At 50.3% G+C, this 17469-nt stretch overlaps 8 protein-coding genes across 8 annotated transcripts; 4 read left to right on the top strand and 4 right to left on the bottom strand.

The window, feature by feature from the left end:
* Positions 1-1572: 1572 nt before the first annotated feature.
* Positions 1573-2113, bottom strand: L3040_000298 (uncharacterized protein; the record flags this gene model as incomplete). The annotated part of the gene is made up of 2 exons (XM_007297379.1): positions 1573-1651; positions 1704-2113. The coding sequence occupies 2 exons, from the start codon at positions 2111-2113 to the stop codon at positions 1573-1575; spliced, it is 489 nt and encodes a 162-aa protein (XP_007297441.1).
* Positions 2114-3859: 1746 nt separating this feature from the next.
* Positions 3860-7202, bottom strand: L3040_000297 (uncharacterized protein; the record flags this gene model as incomplete). Its single annotated transcript, XM_066155095.1, has 5 exons — positions 3860-4766; positions 4824-5366; positions 5414-6233; positions 6288-6824; positions 6896-7202. 5 exons carry the CDS (start codon positions 7200-7202, stop codon positions 3860-3862), a joined length of 3114 nt encoding a protein of 1037 aa, XP_066013152.1.
* A 1154-nt stretch (positions 7203-8356) lies between these two features.
* On the bottom strand, positions 8357-8914 carry L3040_000296 (uncharacterized protein; the record flags this gene model as incomplete). The annotated part of the gene is made up of 3 exons (XM_007297381.1): positions 8357-8440; positions 8492-8818; positions 8903-8914. The coding sequence occupies 3 exons, from the start codon at positions 8912-8914 to the stop codon at positions 8357-8359; spliced, it is 423 nt and encodes a 140-aa protein (XP_007297443.1).
* Positions 8915-9218: 304 nt separating this feature from the next.
* Positions 9219-10638, top strand: L3040_000295 (uncharacterized protein; the record flags this gene model as incomplete). The annotated part of the gene is made up of 2 exons (XM_066155094.1): positions 9219-9310; positions 9360-10638. 2 exons carry the CDS (start codon positions 9219-9221, stop codon positions 10636-10638), a joined length of 1371 nt encoding a protein of 456 aa, XP_066013151.1.
* A 331-nt stretch (positions 10639-10969) lies between these two features.
* L3040_000294 (uncharacterized protein) lies at positions 10970-12391 on the bottom strand (the record flags this gene model as incomplete). The annotated part of the gene is made up of 1 exon (XM_007297383.1): positions 10970-12391. One exon carries the CDS (start codon positions 12389-12391, stop codon positions 10970-10972), a length of 1422 nt encoding a protein of 473 aa, XP_007297445.1.
* Positions 12392-12890: 499 nt separating this feature from the next.
* Positions 12891-13776, top strand: L3040_000293 (uncharacterized protein; the record flags this gene model as incomplete). Its single annotated transcript, XM_007297384.1, has 4 exons — positions 12891-13076; positions 13135-13170; positions 13242-13627; positions 13680-13776. The coding sequence occupies 4 exons, from the start codon at positions 12891-12893 to the stop codon at positions 13774-13776; spliced, it is 705 nt and encodes a 234-aa protein (XP_007297446.1).
* A 742-nt stretch (positions 13777-14518) lies between these two features.
* L3040_000292 (uncharacterized protein) lies at positions 14519-15494 on the top strand (the record flags this gene model as incomplete). The annotated part of the gene is made up of 3 exons (XM_007297385.2): positions 14519-14566; positions 14663-14835; positions 14897-15494. 3 exons carry the CDS (start codon positions 14519-14521, stop codon positions 15492-15494), a joined length of 819 nt encoding a protein of 272 aa, XP_007297447.2.
* Positions 15495-16538: 1044 nt separating this feature from the next.
* On the top strand, positions 16539-16907 carry L3040_000291 (uncharacterized protein; the record flags this gene model as incomplete). The annotated part of the gene is made up of 1 exon (XM_007297386.1): positions 16539-16907. One exon carries the CDS (start codon positions 16539-16541, stop codon positions 16905-16907), a length of 369 nt encoding a protein of 122 aa, XP_007297448.1.
* Positions 16908-17469: the final 562 nt, after the last annotated feature.

Below are 17469 nucleotides of genomic sequence, written 5' to 3'. Positions count from 1 at the left end.
GAGTCTTTGACTTCGGGATTCTCCGAAGTCTGTTCGAGATCCTGGGTATCGTGGGGAGATTCCGCCAATTACCATTCGTTCTTTTAAGTGTCAAGTTTTAGAAGAGACTTGCGTAAACCTAATCATGTATAGAGGTGTCGGTTGCTGGAGGTAGGAAGGTGGTGTAGCTCAGGTCGGTATAGCTAGATGAAGCTGAATGAGTCCACAAGAGCTTCTTTGTCAACAGTTCACCTTCGAGCCATCCATCCAATTCACCTCGGGTTATTCTTGCCTGTAAATACTTAATCCTAGGAGAGAATTTACATCAAACATTCAAGAACCAATTTGAGAAAAGGATATGTATGCCACATCTAGATTCTATACTTGAAGAAGCGTATTTCTTCGAGGCTTCGAGTACCAGAAAAGCAACTCAATCAGCTAAAGCATACTCTTCATTCTTACTCTCGATTGATTTACCATCAATAATGACGAGCGTTAACAGGCTCAATTAATCTAACTGCAGAATAGCAGAGTCAGCACGTCATCTTGGAAGTAAGCGGACAACTCAAGCAGAGAATATTACCACAGACAGAGAATTGGAACCCCAATCTCGACTCTATCACCAAATACCACCATGAAGAGCCACCAGCTGATGCTGCTCAAACTAGGCACCCACATCCGCAGGCCCTGCCTGGAGGGGGCGCTCGACTACCTGCAAGTTCTAGCACACATATACGGCGTCAGTCCAGGCGTACCCATTTCTTAATTTTCAGTTGAGGTACGATCCGGCATTTATTATACCCCATATAATACCTAAGAACCTCTTTCCATATAATTTATTCTTCCGAATTGGCCTCGATGGTCTCCTTTGAGCGGTGGACAACACTTGCAAATATCTTCTGGTCCGGATCGATTTGCCCTTCCGAGCACTCTACTACAATACTTTTCCAACCCCAGAGAAATATATATATGAAGATTAGACGCCCGGCTTATATGCTTTCTTGAAATTTCCCGTTTGCTGACAGCCTTATTGATCAGGCCGGACCGCTCTCGCTAATCATAAAGCGAAGGGAGTGTCAGCACCGGACGGTATACTCTAAATTTTAGTTTATACGCCGTATAATGGAAGCATTGCTGGTATGCATGGTATAATAGTTTGTCATTATGACAGAGTTATAGTTGTGTTTCTGGAAACTGGACAAAGCAAGAGCCTGAAAATTTAAGAAGTGATAAATGAGATAATGTATACGGATCAGTTTTCACATTTAAACACGACAAGGCTCTATCAAAATTCCATGGGTAAGCACCTTGGATAATGCCGAGCTACTGTGTACGATCCACGCAGCTCGGCGTCTATACAGCTACTGGCTTCGACGCTGATACTCCCAGTTACCGACCCCAATTGCCCGATGACCTGATTTCCTAGCCGAATTCCTCAGACCTTTTTCCAACCCCCCCCCCCCCCCCCCCCGGCACATCCTCCAGCTCAAGTCTCAAGCAACCACCTCGCAGAATCCACAAACGCAATGCTGGTACAGGACGCCACTATGGAAGCAGAAATACGTTCCGCACGTGCCTGTTCATCTTAGTTTTCTACGCGGTCGATTTCTCGGCGCATCCGGCTTCGGCTGACGTGAAAACCGGAACGCCTGGGGAGAGAGCCGCAGCAGTACTGACAGGAAACGTGGTTGCATCCTCCTACTTTGTAGACTCGCATCGCGCACCCGGGACAGATCTGCGTTGCGTTGTGCGTTGCCGCCTCCTCCGCGGCGAGTCGGTCTCTCAGCGCCTGCGCCGATTCGGCAGTGGGAGTCGGTGAAGCTGTAGTTGTTGGAGGGGGGCTCTTTGCTGGCGGTGGCCCATAGCCTGTAGGAGAAGCGTTGCTGGAAATTCGTTGCTCGTCCAGGTCCTGGTTCTTGGTCTCGAACACTCCAAGTGCCATCGCAATAAAGAGGCCTATAGACATAGCTGGTGGGAGCCAGAAAACCCAGAGTTTCACGCCATCCAGGCTTCTCAGAAATTGAATGTAGGGCCCGACCTTGTATCTGTCATCTATTTGTCTGTATGCAATGGTAAAGATTACCGAGAAGATGACTAGGCTGATTGCGAGTGGCAGTACTCCGTTGGTGGCCATAGTCGAGTCGACGGTGAATAGTGATGCCTAGCGATTTTCAAGAGAGGTATTTGAAGAGAGAGAGAGATATGGAGAGCTGATACATATTGATGGAGTTGAAGAACTTCCTCTGTATATGTACAGTGCTAATTTCAAGTCACAAAGTCGATGAAACTTCATGCTTTCATTGAAAGGCACCTTTCTTAAAGCTACTCTTTATGATAAGAAAGACTTACACAGTAGCAAGTCAGACACACCATCTCATAGATTCTGGAACGATGAGTCTCAATAAAGCACCGAGATATCTTGAGAATTCAGGACAAAGGATGCGGAATCCATCCAGCTGAGGTTGACCAGTCACCGGAAATTTCAAAAACACCGGACAAGGCACCCAGCGACACTCATTCCTATTTCTTCTCGTAGCCTCCAGAAGATTTCTCCTGCTACCCTTATGTTTTCATGTACGATCTAGAGTTCTCGAAATCTTTCCAGAAACCCGATCGCGGCTTGCTTCGCTTTAGACCTGCTTGTCAAGTGCTAGGGCCCGTTTGGTGTAACGCCGGTTTGTACAAACTGGCCCGATTCGTAAAAACCGAAGGGATGCTCGGCGTTTGGCTTAGACCCAAAATCGATTGTACAAATTAAGTTATATAGTAACCTAATTGTTCAATAAAGCCAATTTTATCTTAATAGCAAATATATACAAGCATTATTCCTTGCAACTCGGGAAATTATCCAAGAATACTCAGGCAGCCGACGCGTAGAGCGAAGCTAGGAAACCACCCCCCATCCCCCACCTCTCCAAAAAAAATCTAGGTCAACATCTTCAAATCAAACCAAACGCTGCTTGAAATATCACCGTTCTCTACAAACCGTACAATGTAAACCATAGTTTCTACAGACGCAATATCTGAAAGAGATTTAAATCCACTACCGAAAATTCAAACGAGCCCTTCCTTAGTCTAGGTATGCACACCCAGCCAGCCCCGATATCAAAAGAACCGTTTCCCCTTTATGACCAAAAAATCTCCGTAATTCTAATCAAGCCAATTCATTCGAACCCTAGTTAATCATGATATGATATAGAACATGGCGAGAAAAAAAAGGAAGGGGTTACTATCAAGAACGAAGATCATCAAGCAGAAGGGTGGGCACAGAAAAAGGGTCACACTTACTCAATTATTCCTAGCTAATCCTTCTCTTCCCTTCCCCTTTGTCTTCAGGCAAAAAATTCAATCTCCTAGGACTGCAAATTTTCTGCAGGAAATAGCTGTGATAATGCTAGCAAGTATCTTACTTCGTGAGTTGCTCTGATAAGCTAAGCCGAGAACGAAGAGGCTTTGGATGTTCAACATCTATGGACGAATTCGCCCAGGGCCATAAGCTTTTTTCCTTTTCACACTCAAGACAACCAACATATCATACTGCACCAGAAATCACCACAGGCAAAATTAGACCCATCATCAAGTATGCACATCTATTTTCCTATGTTCTCATCAAGTGCAGCTTTCTGGTCCAGGATTTGGGGTAAAATACAGGCTTTCCGCCTTCTACTTCCTCGCACCCATCAACCCATCACACCGTTATTCGCATGTGCAGAAGGATCCAAGCACCATCCTATTCTAGTCCATACCAGAAAACGATCACCGTTATTTCGGCCTCGTATTCCGCACAAATGGCCATGTCTTGGTCCCCAGCTCATACGTAGACCTGAAGATATCAGTTCATGCATGGATGATAAATCATGGATGCTGGGTATCTTACGACTTACGGCTGAGGGCGAGTCTCGAAGGCTCGCGGAACAGCCACGGCCGGCACAAGCTTTTTCTTCTTCCCGTCCTTGGAGGCGGCAGTCAGTGGACCCATGACTGGGGGTGGCAGCTTGCTATCGATGTTTGGAGGCTTGGCAGGTGCAAGAATTGGCCAATGATCAACCTTCAGAGAAGTTGCGGAACTCTTTGATGAGACGCCTACCGTAAGAAGACCAGATGAGGGAGTAATAGATGCCTTCACTTCCATCTTCTCATCTACCAAGGGAGCAACCATAACAGGAACTTGCTCGGAAACAAGAGACGTGGCAAATTTGATATCGGAGTTTCTCTTGGGTGACTTGCTGGCCGTCGAGACGTTGCTGTCGTGCTTCGAGTGACTGAGGGGATCCGACTTTGTAATCCCTTTAGTTTCTGGAACCTCAAAACCCTCTGGGATGGGAACCGGCATCTTTGCCGCCGAAAGCTCGGCGTTCTTGACCTCCAGCTTGGGCTCATGAATCTTTATTCTCTGCTTTGGCTTGGCCTTCGACGCGGTGTTCTTGCTCGAAGCATGGCTCGGAAGTTCAATAGCGCTTTGGGATCTTGGGATCGATGGTGTCTCTGTGGCCACGCTAGGCTTTCGGCTGGGTATGCTGCTGAAAGAAGTGTCTCTGGTCATGGGTGTAGAATCGGCTGGCGAAGTTGCAGTCTGCATGGTGGCATCTGTGGTTGAAGAAGCCTCGCTTCTGGACGTACCAATGATCTTCTTTGCGCTCGACTTGTTTTTCTTCTTGCCGCCCTGTGATTGATTTAGGTGAATCTTGACAGTGGCTGACGCCGAGTTCTCGGAGAAACTATGGTCCTTAGAATCAGCAGCCGAAAGAGACTTGACTGGGGAAGCTGCCGGGGTAGGACGAGCCGACCTGTCGGGAGAGTTAGTGTCGTGTAGGAGCCACTCTACTTATGTGAGATGAACTTACGTGTTTTGCCTTGATCCCTTCTTGTTATTCTTCGGGTAATTGCTGACAGATGCAGCACTCTTTCCTGGTGCGAAATTTTCCTTCTTCATGTCAGAGCCAGGATAAATCATCCCTTGTTGCATATAGATCTTTGGCTCAGGTCTATCAGCGGAGCTCTTGCCGTTGAAACGATTGGCAACATTCCCCAAGACAAATTGTTGCTGAACGTAATTTTTCATGGCAGTCTGGTGTTGCGCCACTTCGGTCTCTTGAGAGCGTAGTTGATTGTCCTCAAAATAAATTTTTGCTGGAGAGTTGCCATTGGTTTGAAGACCAACAGACGGTTTTCGTGAGTGTGCAGGGCCATTATAGTTAGAGATACGATTGGACATGCGACGTTGGTGTGGGCCATAGTCTCGCTGGTCACCATGAAGATAGTGGCTTGCGTTGCTACCTGATCGGTCTCTCAGAGTATTAGGAACGCTCAGATTTAGGGTGCAACCATGAAAATCAGCTCCATTCCAGCGGAGAATCGCTCGTTCGACCGAGGCGTGTTCAACGAACCTAAAGGCTGTCAGTATTCCGACCAAATGAAACGAAAATTTACTTACGTAACAAATGTTCGGCCCTTAGAAGCCAGGTAGTGTACGCTCTCAACTTGGCCACACTCTTCCATGATATCCTTGATGACATGACTGCGGAACGCATCCTCGCTGAATCTGAAAACATGCACAGTTCTGACATTTTCATGGTCTTTACCGCGTGGCGGAAGATAGTACATAGTGTAAGCATCACCGCTCGAAGTCGGAACAGGGGATCGCAGGGATACTGATTTTTTATCATGAGTACCGCTGAAGAGTCGGCCAGTAGTTTGTGGCTCATGATGGCCATTCGAGACTCGTGCGTCGTTACTGAAAACTTGCGCCTTAGAACGCATAGGGAGTGGTGGCATGGTAGCAGTTTGGAGGGTAGCAGAACCAGAGACGCTGCGCTGAGCAGTCTGTAGAGTCATTTGACTAGGAGGGGAAGTATCGTTGGCCGAGTTGTGGGAGACATTTCGATGACCGGAGGGTGAGCCGTAGTGTCCACCAGGTGCTTGATTTCGATATGGAGATGGGACAGCAGGAATAGGCTCTGAGATATTACGCTGGGTAACGCTTACAGACGGAGGGACGTTGCGAGGGCTGTGGAGTATGTAGACTGGCTCTCGGGTGGGAGTGTTGCCATGAGGGCTTCCCCTAAGATTGTTTCCGGGCTGGCGTCGGTTGTTGTGATTGTTTGAAACCGAGTTTCGATGGAAAACTCTTCCATCTCGAGATGCATTTGAGAAGCCTCGTTGTCGATTGTGGCTGAGGTAGCCGTCGGCAGCCGGGCCTGTGGGTATATACGGTTGGCGAGAAGGGTGGATGCTATAAACCCGAGCTTGGCGATCTGTAGTAGTTAGTAATGATTATGAAGCCCGGCAATTTTGATTCGAAGACTCACGTGCTTGGTTTGAGAAGGATTCACAATGTCCACTCTGCTGTTCAACAACTGAACGAGGACCCATCGAGGCCATAGAACCTCCACGCTGCTGGCGCAATGTAATTTGGCCCGGAAGTGGCATAATTGGACCTTGACCAAGCTGATATCCAGTGTATAGGCCAGGCTGTTGAGGACCAAACATAGGAGGGCCGCCAAAAGGTGGAACAGGTCCACGATGGCGTTCTGCAAGTATACGGGACTGCTCATCCATTCTTGCCAGCAATCTATCGCGGTAGAAGTTGAGCCAAGTCGTGAAGTAGTTTATCTCTTCTGGTCTCATGTCGATGAAGTTGGTCTTGTCGACCTCGTCGAAGAAGACGGTGAGATCGGGGATATGGCGGTTATGAAAGACCAATGGCTGATGGTATTCGACCCAGTCTTCAGCGACCTCGCGGATCATAGCTTGTTGCTGCTCAAGGATAAGAGCGTTCTCTTTCGCAAGACGAGTCTGCTCTTGTTGCTCAAGTTGAACACGACGAGCTTGTTCTTGATTCTTGCCTGGATGAGGTCAGTGCTAGGTCCATATGGCAAGTCGAGATAGGGTGTAAAGCGCAAAGCCGAGTACTTACGGGCAATGGTGATGGCAACGAAGAAACAGAAATCGGGGCCTTCAATCCACAGGTCGTAGCCATCAAAGTAGTCGTGCAGACCCCACCAATCCGGCTCATCGACAAGGCGGCAGGCAATCCCAGGGAAGTCCTTGATGAGTTGATCCGCTCTGGCCTCGACGTCCCCTTTTATATTGGTGCGAATGACGGGCATTGGAAGTGGATCGGGCAGTTCGCGCTTGGGCTTGGTGCCATTGTGGGTAGAGAAGGCAGCGCGGCTATTGGCAGCAACTTGGTAGAAGTGAGGTGGTACGATGCTGGTCGACATGGCGGGTGGAGTTGGCGGAGGCGAAAGAAAGGGCTGAGTGTACGAGGGAGCTGAGAAGGTTGAGTTAGTGATCTGCTGCTGTTGCGCGGGCGCGGGCGCGGGTTGGGAGGGGGGGATGGGGAGTGAGCGGCCGAGCAGCATCGGAGGATAGGAGAAGGACGAGAGACCGGGAGATCGATAGATCGGAGGAGACTTACCAAGAGGATTGAGCGTCTGCGATCGCAAGTGCTGATGTTGGGGGGTAGGCGGAGAGGGAGGGGAAGGGTGTGCGAATGACGAAGTCTCGAAGAAGCTCGACGCGTCCAAGTGAAGATGGGGATGGGGTTGGTAGTTGTAGTGTTGTGGACGGAAAGACATGTTCAACACCAGATTGAAGAGCCAGAGCAATGGGAGTACAAAAATGGAGAGTGGAAGGGGCAGATTGTATTTGGGACGGAAAGAGAAAAAAAGGGATGGAGTCGCTTCTTACAGGCGAAAGGAACGAGTTGAATAGGCGCTACCAAAAAAATTTACGCTCGCTCTAGACAAGTGAATAAGCGCCAATCTCACCTCTCTACCTGGTCCAAGCTGTACAGAACTCTCAATGAATGTCTACAGAACCACAGAGAAGGCACGACGGCTTTGCGGTCGGCGGTGGGACAATAGAGAGATCTCCATCTCACTATCAACTCTTTGTATAAATGACGCGAATTCATACAGTAAAGAGGCTCAACCATGGTTCCACCTCTTTGTCCCCGGGGGCGTAAAAGCCCTCGCTGTTGATGTAAAGCGCAGATTCAACTATGCCATTGAGGATAAAAGGATGCGAAGCGGCATACAGAACTCCAGACTCTTATTCTCTTCACCCGCCCTGCCGAGGCGCAATGAAATAGTGTATCACGGCAGAGAGGTTGGACATTGAATCTCAATTTTCAAGGCAAGCATCTCGGCAAAAACATGGGCTTTCGGAGTGGCTCCTTAACGCATAAATATATCAAGCAAAGACCAACGAGAGTACTACCCACCTTTTTTACTGATCATTTTTGGCAGCATTTAATGCCATGGTCAATCATTGTTGCATTGTACGCCATACTCAGCTGCTTTTACACATTGCGACCCCGTCACTCCATGCATGCCTCAATGGGAGTGCTACAATGTAGTGGTATCGTTATCTCTTATTTCGGCAGACTGTCAATCATTTTCAAGATCTCCGATTCATTCGCACCAGGAACCGCTTTTCCATTCGCCCAATCGACTGTCTACAAAGCCATTAGTCAAATCCTTCAGACCCAGAACCTCAGGGAGCATACGACAGGGGCCTGGAAGTTTTCCGAGCTCTCCTTCAGCTTCTTCATCGCATCCGCCTCGTCTCTGGCACCCTTGATGATCGTGCCCGCCTTCTGAGCTCCGACGTATTCCAGGATGCTCTTTAGCTGGTCTGTGGTAGGGGGCTCCTCGGTGACTTCGAGCTCGAACTCGGGGCGTTGAGGCTTGCTTTGCCTAGAGTGATCGCTGGCTTGGTCTTGGGTGGCATACTCGCTGGCGTTGGCAGATACTTGCTTGAGGAGAGAGTTGACCTTCATGGAAGCTGGCGAGCTCGCCTTGTGGAAAAGGGTGATCACATCTTTGGTTTTGTGCTGTGGAGGTTTTCTGATTAGAATTTTGGTTTAATCTGTTCTCATGCCTTTTACGCAAAAAAATTTCTAGACATGCCCACTTACGAATCGAAACATCATGAAGCGTAGGCGACTTCTTTATTGAAATCGCAGTTGATGGATGGATGACATGACGTTGAGCTCTTCAAAGCTCAGGCGAGCTGCCCGACGCCGACGGCCGACTCCTAGCCGACCCCTGCCCCTCCTCCCGCTGCCAAGATCTGTTGCCCGAACGATCGTGTTGACCTGAAGTCGAAAGCGACCCGAAGCAAAAAACCAAACCTCCAGAAGCGTCTCGATACTTTCTCTGCCCTTGCGTCCACATTCCATTCCATCCCACCGAAGCCTGACCAATCCTTGACCACGAAACAGCCTAGACAGCATGCCGCCCCTGATCTTACATAATGTTCCAGAGGACGAGCTTTTCACTGGCGACGACGGTGTTACTAGACCATATGGCATGTACTATCCTGGGTAAGCACTTTTAACAGACTCACCCATCTACCTACTTCTCTCTGCTCAGCGCAATGGCCGACCAGATCCCAATCCTCCCTGGCTTCTTCGATCCTAACAACGAGTTCTTCAGCAACGATGGCAACCCAACCGTATCGCGCGTGCGCAGGACGGTCCCTGAAACAGGCTCTTTTGGAAAATCAACCAGGCGCTCGAGATCGAGGACAGGCACACCCGCAGCAAAACGAGAGGATCCTACATTGGTAGCCGCCGACGCGATCTTCTCCCAGTTCTTCGCCCAAAAAGCTACCGAACTGCCGGAACTACCTCAGCGCAAAACCTCGCTCTCGGCCTCGATCTCCCAACCAAATCTCAGCTCTGGAGCACCCCTGGCGCAAATCGATGGAAATGCAGGACCTTCGCGCTTCTCGAAGAAGGAACCTCACAAGGAACCTACGGAAGTCATCTTAAGGGGATTCGACTCGACGCAGCAATATGCTGTTATCAGGGAGTACGAAAATCTAGCTGGACGGATCTGCGAAGATTACCCTCGGGACGCACCCATCGAGCAACGGCGATACAAAACTGACCTCCGAGACCAAGCCTCCCTTCGCCGGAAACCCTTGACCATGGAGGAGAAGGCCAAAGCGTTGAAGTTCGCAGGAGGAGAGCACTGGATCAAAGTCACTTTCGAGTCCGCAGAAGCAGCAGAAATCGCCGTAGAGTCGTCACCACAGAATATTATGGGCCACCTGGTCTACGCTGAGCTCTACCGGGGCGTACCACCAACATCAGACGAACCGGTCACTATAACAGGCGGAGGGAATTCGCGGACACCAGGGGGAAGCAGATACCAAGCGCAAAGTCTGGGTACGACATCAGGCTTTAACGCCAGCTCGGCCAGACGTCCATTCTCTAACCTCCCTCTATCACAAACTGCACTCGAAATGCGCGAGGTTAGCTCTTCCTCGTCCACAGGCTCGCACACATCCTCTCAAACCATGGACACCGGTACCATAGCCTCCTCTTTCTCATCCGGCACAGTAATCGGGCAGCTAGCCAGCGACCAAGAAACTGGCGACCTCCTCTACTGCCGCAAAATCCCCACAGCCAAACGCATGCAACTCCTTCCTGCCGAGAACGCTTACCTGCCGCAGCAATCTATGACGAAGAAAGTTGTTTCCAGCATCCCTCTCATCGGGTGGCTGACTGAAGATATCTTTGGCAGCGTGATCCCCAGGACTGATCAGGGGGAGTTTGATTGGGCGCGTGCTAATTTCTACTGGAGGGTGATATTCTTCCTCAATTTCTTTGACTGGATGGGGATTGAGAAGGAGAACCAGGAGTAAGGGGTCACTGTAGAGGGGGAGGGCAAGCGAGGAAGCGTAATTGGATTACACCGTTTGGCTGGTTGTCGATAGCGTGGCGTTCAGCATGAGGCTATGGCAAGGGAATAACGAGACAGTGTATACCGATGTCAAGAACGCCAAGGACTTACTTATCTACCTCACAGGTGCTATTTGTGACATGCAATTTTGTGCAGGAAACACTTGATGACCCTCACCACAGTCCTACGGGACATACAATCAGCCAAAAGTCTCATAACTCTAAGTAGCACCACTACCGGGGTATTCTATACCAAAAAAGGACGCTCTACCTCCCACTCAGACCATCCCCTATTCAGACACAACACTCATCACTCGTAGCACTCCACCTGCGTTCCCTGGCTCTAACACTTTGTCCACTATCACTCTGCCGCGTGTCCGTCTCCTTCGAGTCAGCACTTTCCCCTTCTTCTGTAGCCGATTCGTGCTCAGGCACCGTGACCTCCGGTAAAACTGTCTTCCCAGAGCCAGATTCGACTCTCTCCTGTTCCTCTGCAGCATCCTCTTCTTCGCTTTCGCTCTCAGGTACCTCCAGAGCAGGCTTTCCGTAGTCTTCCAGTGGATCGTTAACCCTTTCTCCTGACGTGGGAGAAAAAGGCCGTACAGCCCTCGGTCGATTCAGTAGTCCCGAACTGGGCATATCCCTCTCCGAGAAAATGCTATTCACATCCGTATCCCCAGCCCCCGAAATCGCTCCTGTGAGACTCTGGTACGGCATTCCACCAACCAGCAAGCTATCACTCCTCGAATGCATGATATCCGGCGGCCCAGCTGCGCCGTCCTCGCCCGCCAGTATGCTCCTGTTCTGCGGCAATATACTGAAAATCTTGGCCGCGTGATTTGGATGCGCATCTGCACCCCCCAGCTCCTCATTCGCAAAAAGATCCCTCCCCTTTTCCAATAGATCGTCTAGCCCTCCTCCGTTCCACCCTTTTCTCGCCAGCGCCTCGAAGATATCAATTTCTGCCCTTACAAGCCCAGCGGTACACTCCACAATCCCCTTGCTCATCTCCTGGCAATCCCTGAGTAAACCGCGACTATGACCCCCGCTCAACCCCGTTAACGCGTCCAATTTCCCCGTCAGCTGCACCAGATGCTCCCTGAACTTCCCCACGTCCCTCTTCCTCTGCTTATGGAGCCTCAACCCCTCCTTCTCCATCTTCCGAATCTCCTTGCTCATACTCTTTGCCTCCCGCTGATAGGCTCCCTCCTCCTCCTCCATGCGCCGCCGCCACTGATCTAAGTCGTGCAGCAACGGCACCTCGAAACTCCGATACACCGTCTCGCTCAGGATCTGCTGGTGGTTCCCCACGAGCTGATGCACGCCGGCTGCCGCCATTAGGCTATCCGCTGTGCAGCTGCTCTTCGCGGAGAAGCTGTTGGTCATGGATGCCGCGGCCGAGGAGGGCATCACGTCGCTACGGGCTTCCTTGAGGCGCGCACATGCTTCGAGCGCAGAGCCGAAGTTGGAGGCCGAGACGGAGAGCGCAGCCAGAGCGAGGCGGTAGGCCTTGGCGGAGGAGAGAAGGTCGGTATAGGCTGTTTGCGAGGCCTCGAGGTCCGACTTGTTAAGCACGGCGTGAGCCCGCGGGGGCGGGGGGAGAGGGAGGTTGAAGGAGCTGGCGATGAGGTTCGAGGTGCTGGCGTAGGAGTAGGTCGGTGAGCCGGGGATGGGAGGGAGGGCCGATGGGCTAGGCGGCTGGCTTCCGAAAGACATGTTTTTTAGCTCTGTTTTGGGGGGGTTATATTCCCTCTGTCCGAGGCCTCGGGGATGTTTCGATTCGTTTGTTTACTCTAGGGAGTTGGATGCGGCGATTCGCATGGGCAGGATATTGGGAGGTAGATTGGCGCAGTACGGCGAAGGTAAAGACGGACAGGGCTGATGAGAGAGATGGAATACATTGACTTGTGATGCTAGGATGGATGCTTCTTGGTTTTGTTGTTGTTGTCGTCGTCGTCTTCAGACCCCTTGCGAATACAACGGGACCCAAGACCCGATAACGATATGGAAACAGCCCCTGCAGCCTTTCGGCACCCCACCAGAGACCCCGAAGCAGCTCCGACTTCTCTTTCTGAGTCGCATCTTTGGCAGTCTGTACTTCACGAACGGAAACTGGGTCTTTTCACTGGTTGCCAATCTTGACTGTTCAAAGTCCCTTCTACTCTTCGCCTCTTCTTCCCAAACCTGACATCACAAAATAACAACCGCAAGCAACATGTCGAAACCGACCTCCCTCATCATCCCCGCCGTCAAGAAGCACACAGCTACTGTCATCATGGCCCATGGTCTTGGTGACAGCGGAGCGGGCTGGGTCTCGCTAGCAGAGAACTGGCGCCGCAGACAAAAGTTCGAGGAGGTCAAGTTCATCTTCCCAAATGCGCCTTCTATCCCAATCACAGTGGTAAGTCCATGTCCCATAGCTTCGTTTTCCTCGTCAACAAGAACTGACCGGAAAACAGAACAGAGGCTACGTTATGCCAGCATGGTATGATATCGTAAGACACACTTTCTGCACACTCGAATCCTCGATACTCTGTAAGCTATATGCTGATGGAAGGCTATATAGATTGAGTTCGGCACCGACGCCGCAGGCGAAGACGAGAAAGGTATCCTCAAATCTCGCGAGTACTTCCACGGCCTGATCGCCTCCGAGATCAACGCTGGCATACCTTCCGAACGCATTGTCATCGGAGGGTTCTCCCAAGGCGGCGCCATGTCCATTTTCTCCGGCGTCACAGCCCCTACGAAGCTGGGAGGCATCTTCGGCCTCTCTTGCTACTTGTTGCTCAACAAGAAAGTCAAGGACTTTGTCCCGAGCGACAGCCCGAACAAGGACACGCCAATTTTCATGGGGCATGGTGACAGAGACCCGATCGTCTCGCCTCAGCGTGGTCAGAAGTCTGCGGACGTTTTGAAGGAAGGGGGCTGGAAAGTGGATCTGAAGATGTATCCGTAAGTGAACTCTATTTGTACCAGCTTATAAATGCTCGCTCACGGACTCAAGGGGACTGGAACATTCGGCTCTTCCGGAGGAGATCGACGACGTAGAGAAATATCTGAACTCGAGGATACCGGCTGTAGGAGACAAGCCTGAGTTTTGACTAGATGGACCAATGGCAAATGACGGTATCAGTGGCTATACGATTCTGCTAGTGTTTTTAGTGACTGTATTCACGGCTACCGTAGGGTGGTACATGGTCAAAGGCAAAGGGCAGGGTAGCACCCAGCGACAGACGAAGGCAAGACAGTCCTAGATATCTCGATGGATTAGAAATCAAAAGAGCAAGAAAAGTCATTCCACAACTCTACAACGTCCCGATATACGAACTTCCTAAAACAGAAAGATTATTAATATGAGGCCGAATGCATTTCCTAAAACAGAAAGATTATTAATATGAGGCCGAATGCATATTAATCCTTCATCGCACGATTAAGACTCGCTGACCCATTCCAAACTCACGAGTTACCAATCACACCCTGTCTCGGATCCCACCTCTCGTTACTTTCACCTTTCCTTATTTAAGCCTCGCTTCCAACCGACGGTTATCAACAACATCATCCATCCAATATCCATCAACACCTATCCATTCCATCTCCATGAATTTCTTCTCCTTCCGCTTCCTCACATTCATAGTATCCGTCTTCATTCTAACAATAGCCATCCTCCTTTCCCCCAACGTTCGCATGTTCACCACTCCTCGCACCCTCCTCTCCCGCCTCTTGCCTTTAGGTAATCGTCCGGCTCCCACTGCCACGCCTCCTCACAATAACGAGGTACCACCTATAACAAGCAAATCCGATAACTCCCACTCCAAAACAAACACATCTCCTGCACCAGCGAACATGTCCACGACGAGCCGAACACCGGTCTACTTCCTCAGTCATGGAGGCGTAAGTCCTCCGTCCCATAACCTATGTCCACGGATTCTATCAACTCTACAATGGCTAGTTATATTCCAGTTGCTGACGAAAGGTCGGAGGGAATAGCCAAATATCATGTACGAAAAAGACCACCCCGTCTTCCCGAAACTGCAAGAGATCGGCCGCGAGATCACGCAGAGGGTAAAGCCCAAAGCCGTCGTCGTCTTCTCTGCCCACTGGCAAGCCAAGCCCAACGCTATCGAGATCAATACTTTCGAAGATACAGAACTGATCTACGAGTTCGTCTCCCCCAAAAAATTGATCAATAACTGTATCTTGCTAACTCAAGGGCGAAACAAGTTTCTACGGCTTTCCCTCGCATTATTACGAGGAGACCTATCCGAACAAGGGCTCCTTCCCGATAGCGCAGCACGTGATCGAGCTGTTGACGAAGCATGACATCCAAGTCTCGGGCACCCGGCGCGGCCTGGACCACGGCGTCTGGGCCTCCTTCAAGGTCGCCTTCGACCCGCTCACCAACCCGCTCCAGGTCCCCGTGATCCAGGTCTCGCTTTTCGCCACCGAGTCCCCGACCCAGCACCTCGCGCTGGGCCGCGCCGTCTCGGCGCTCCGCTCCGAGGGCATCTGCCTGATCATGAGCGGCATGGCGGTGCACAACCTGAGGGATATGCGCTTCGGCTTCGACGACGTGCAGCCGTATGCGAAGAGCTTTGACGAGGCGCTGAGGGAGGCGGTGGAGGGAGAGGGGGATAGGGACGAGAAGATGATTGCGCTGTTGAAGCGGAAGGATGCCAGGGGCGCGCATCCGAGCTTTGAGCACCTGCTGCCTGTCCACGTGGGAGTCGGAGCCGCGGCGGGGGATGCCGGGAAGAGGCTATGGACGCTGGTCGAGGGGCCGTTTAGCTGGGCCCAGTATAGATGGGGAGAGCTGCCGTGAAGCTTGTTGCGGAGGGGGGAGGCCGAGCTGGCGATACTTACTGTAAATAAATTTGGCTTGGGCCGCCTCTTGAGTAAATAAGTGATTGCAATCCACCATCGCCTGGGTCCCAAGATGTTTCGGCTCCCGAGAGAGACAGAGAGAGAGAGAGAACGTCCGTAATAAAGGGAGAGAAATCAACCTGGATATTCAAAAAGACATCAGATACACCAGAGACTTCGCTAATGTAGTCCCACACGAAAGAACAATGAGAAGAAGAACAACAATTCAAAACTCACACAATTAACAAGTACCCCGTTGTCTGGCCTCTCGAGTCACTTTCATAATGGGAGGTTACAGAGAAGACGAGCAAGACCGATTGCTTGAGCAGTATTTATATTACTTCCCGACTCGGACACTGTCACGCGTCGTTGGGATTGTGGTCTCACATGACATGTACTTGCTGGCGGAGAATAGAAAGACGAATCGGAGTATACTGACAAATAATATAATAGTAGTAGCTAATTTCTATTAAAGAGCCACTCCCTTCCAGGTATATTGCAGAGCTAGAAGACGTTTCGAGCATCATATATTCTATGGGATGGAACTTTCAATGCTTGGAATTCCACGAGTTCCTTCGATACCCCATTCCTCCCCATTAAACAGTTTCGGTCGTATATTCTTTTAGGTTGTGATTTGTATCATAGCATTGAGACCATGAATCCAAGCCATTGGCATTTACCACATCAGTTGGAACGAGCATCTGCAAGTCTCAACCGAAATCCGGGATTCATGAGAAGCGTACCGCTCTCTTGGGGCTGGGTTTGTCGCTAGATAAATAGAAAATATAATCCACGATGACATTGTCGCGTTCGTACCGTAAATGCATCTTCGTACCCTCAAAACCCCTCTCTCCCTCCAGTAATGGGATGTAGACTTCACGCGTATTTGCAATCTTTATCGGGATCCCCTTCGACAACACGGTACCAATCGCTTTTCCTTGATGGAAACCCCTATCTCTCAGGTTCTTATCCTATTTGAGATTAGTAGCTTAGCGTTTAATTCATGATTTACTGCAAAGCGGCTCGTTTTTACGACGGCACGACCCAGGCCAAGGTCCTCGCCGCCTCCACGCCCAAGGAACAGAAGTCTCTCGGCAAGCTGGTCAACGGGTTTGATCCCGAGAGCTGGGACGAGGTCAAGAGCAGCGTGGTGCTGGCGGGCTCGATTGCAAAGTACGAGCAGAACCCGAAGTTGAAGGACAAGTTGCTGGCTACGGGTGAGAGGTTGTTGGTTGAGGCGGCTTCGAAGGACCGCGTGTGGGGAATTGAATATACAGAGAAGGAGGCGATGAGTAATCGAGAGCACTGGGGTGAGAACAGGCTGGGAAAGGCGTTGATGGAGGCGAGGGAGCATTTGATGGGGAGGACATAGAAGAGAGATTCGGAGAGGCGTACAGGCATTGCTGCTTACAAGACATGAGCCTTTGTGGGTTTCACTCCATACCCGACAGACTCGTTAGAACTAACTCTATGTAGGGCCAAGCTGTGTTGCATTATATACTCGACTAATTGACTTTATTACTACATACCATCACATATTGAAGAGAACTTTGGTTATCTATTTAGCTTGTAAAATAATTGTATCAATAGTAGGTATGCTTCGCTCAGATTCTATACTGTAATCGCTATTGTAAAGAAACAATAAAAGTGGTAAGAGACACATTGAGGTGCAATTGATGTCTAAGAATTTCCCTTCAACAAGCGAGTGACGGGGGTATGATGTGCTGCAGCCAAGGGGTGGCCGATCAACTCAAATTGTACATACAGTCCGGCAGAGTGTTCATATAGATAGATACAAGCTGATTAACGAACAAGGCATGTTCTACCAGATATAGTTACCAGATATAGTCCTACAAGCCCGCGTCCCCTGAGAATCGGCCGTAGGCAATGAGGATATTCATCTCTAGGGGAGAATAGTCTGCATTACTGTGCAG

This window comes from Drepanopeziza brunnea (genome assembly GCF_022702325.1).
Source record: "Drepanopeziza brunnea f. sp. 'multigermtubi' strain 214-2 chromosome Unknown ctg1, whole genome shotgun sequence".
Classification (NCBI taxonomy): Eukaryota; Fungi; Ascomycota; class Leotiomycetes; order Helotiales; family Drepanopezizaceae; genus Drepanopeziza; species Drepanopeziza brunnea.
Note: the sequence above shows the minus strand (reverse complement) of the source record. Positions and strands in the feature narration are given on the sequence as shown.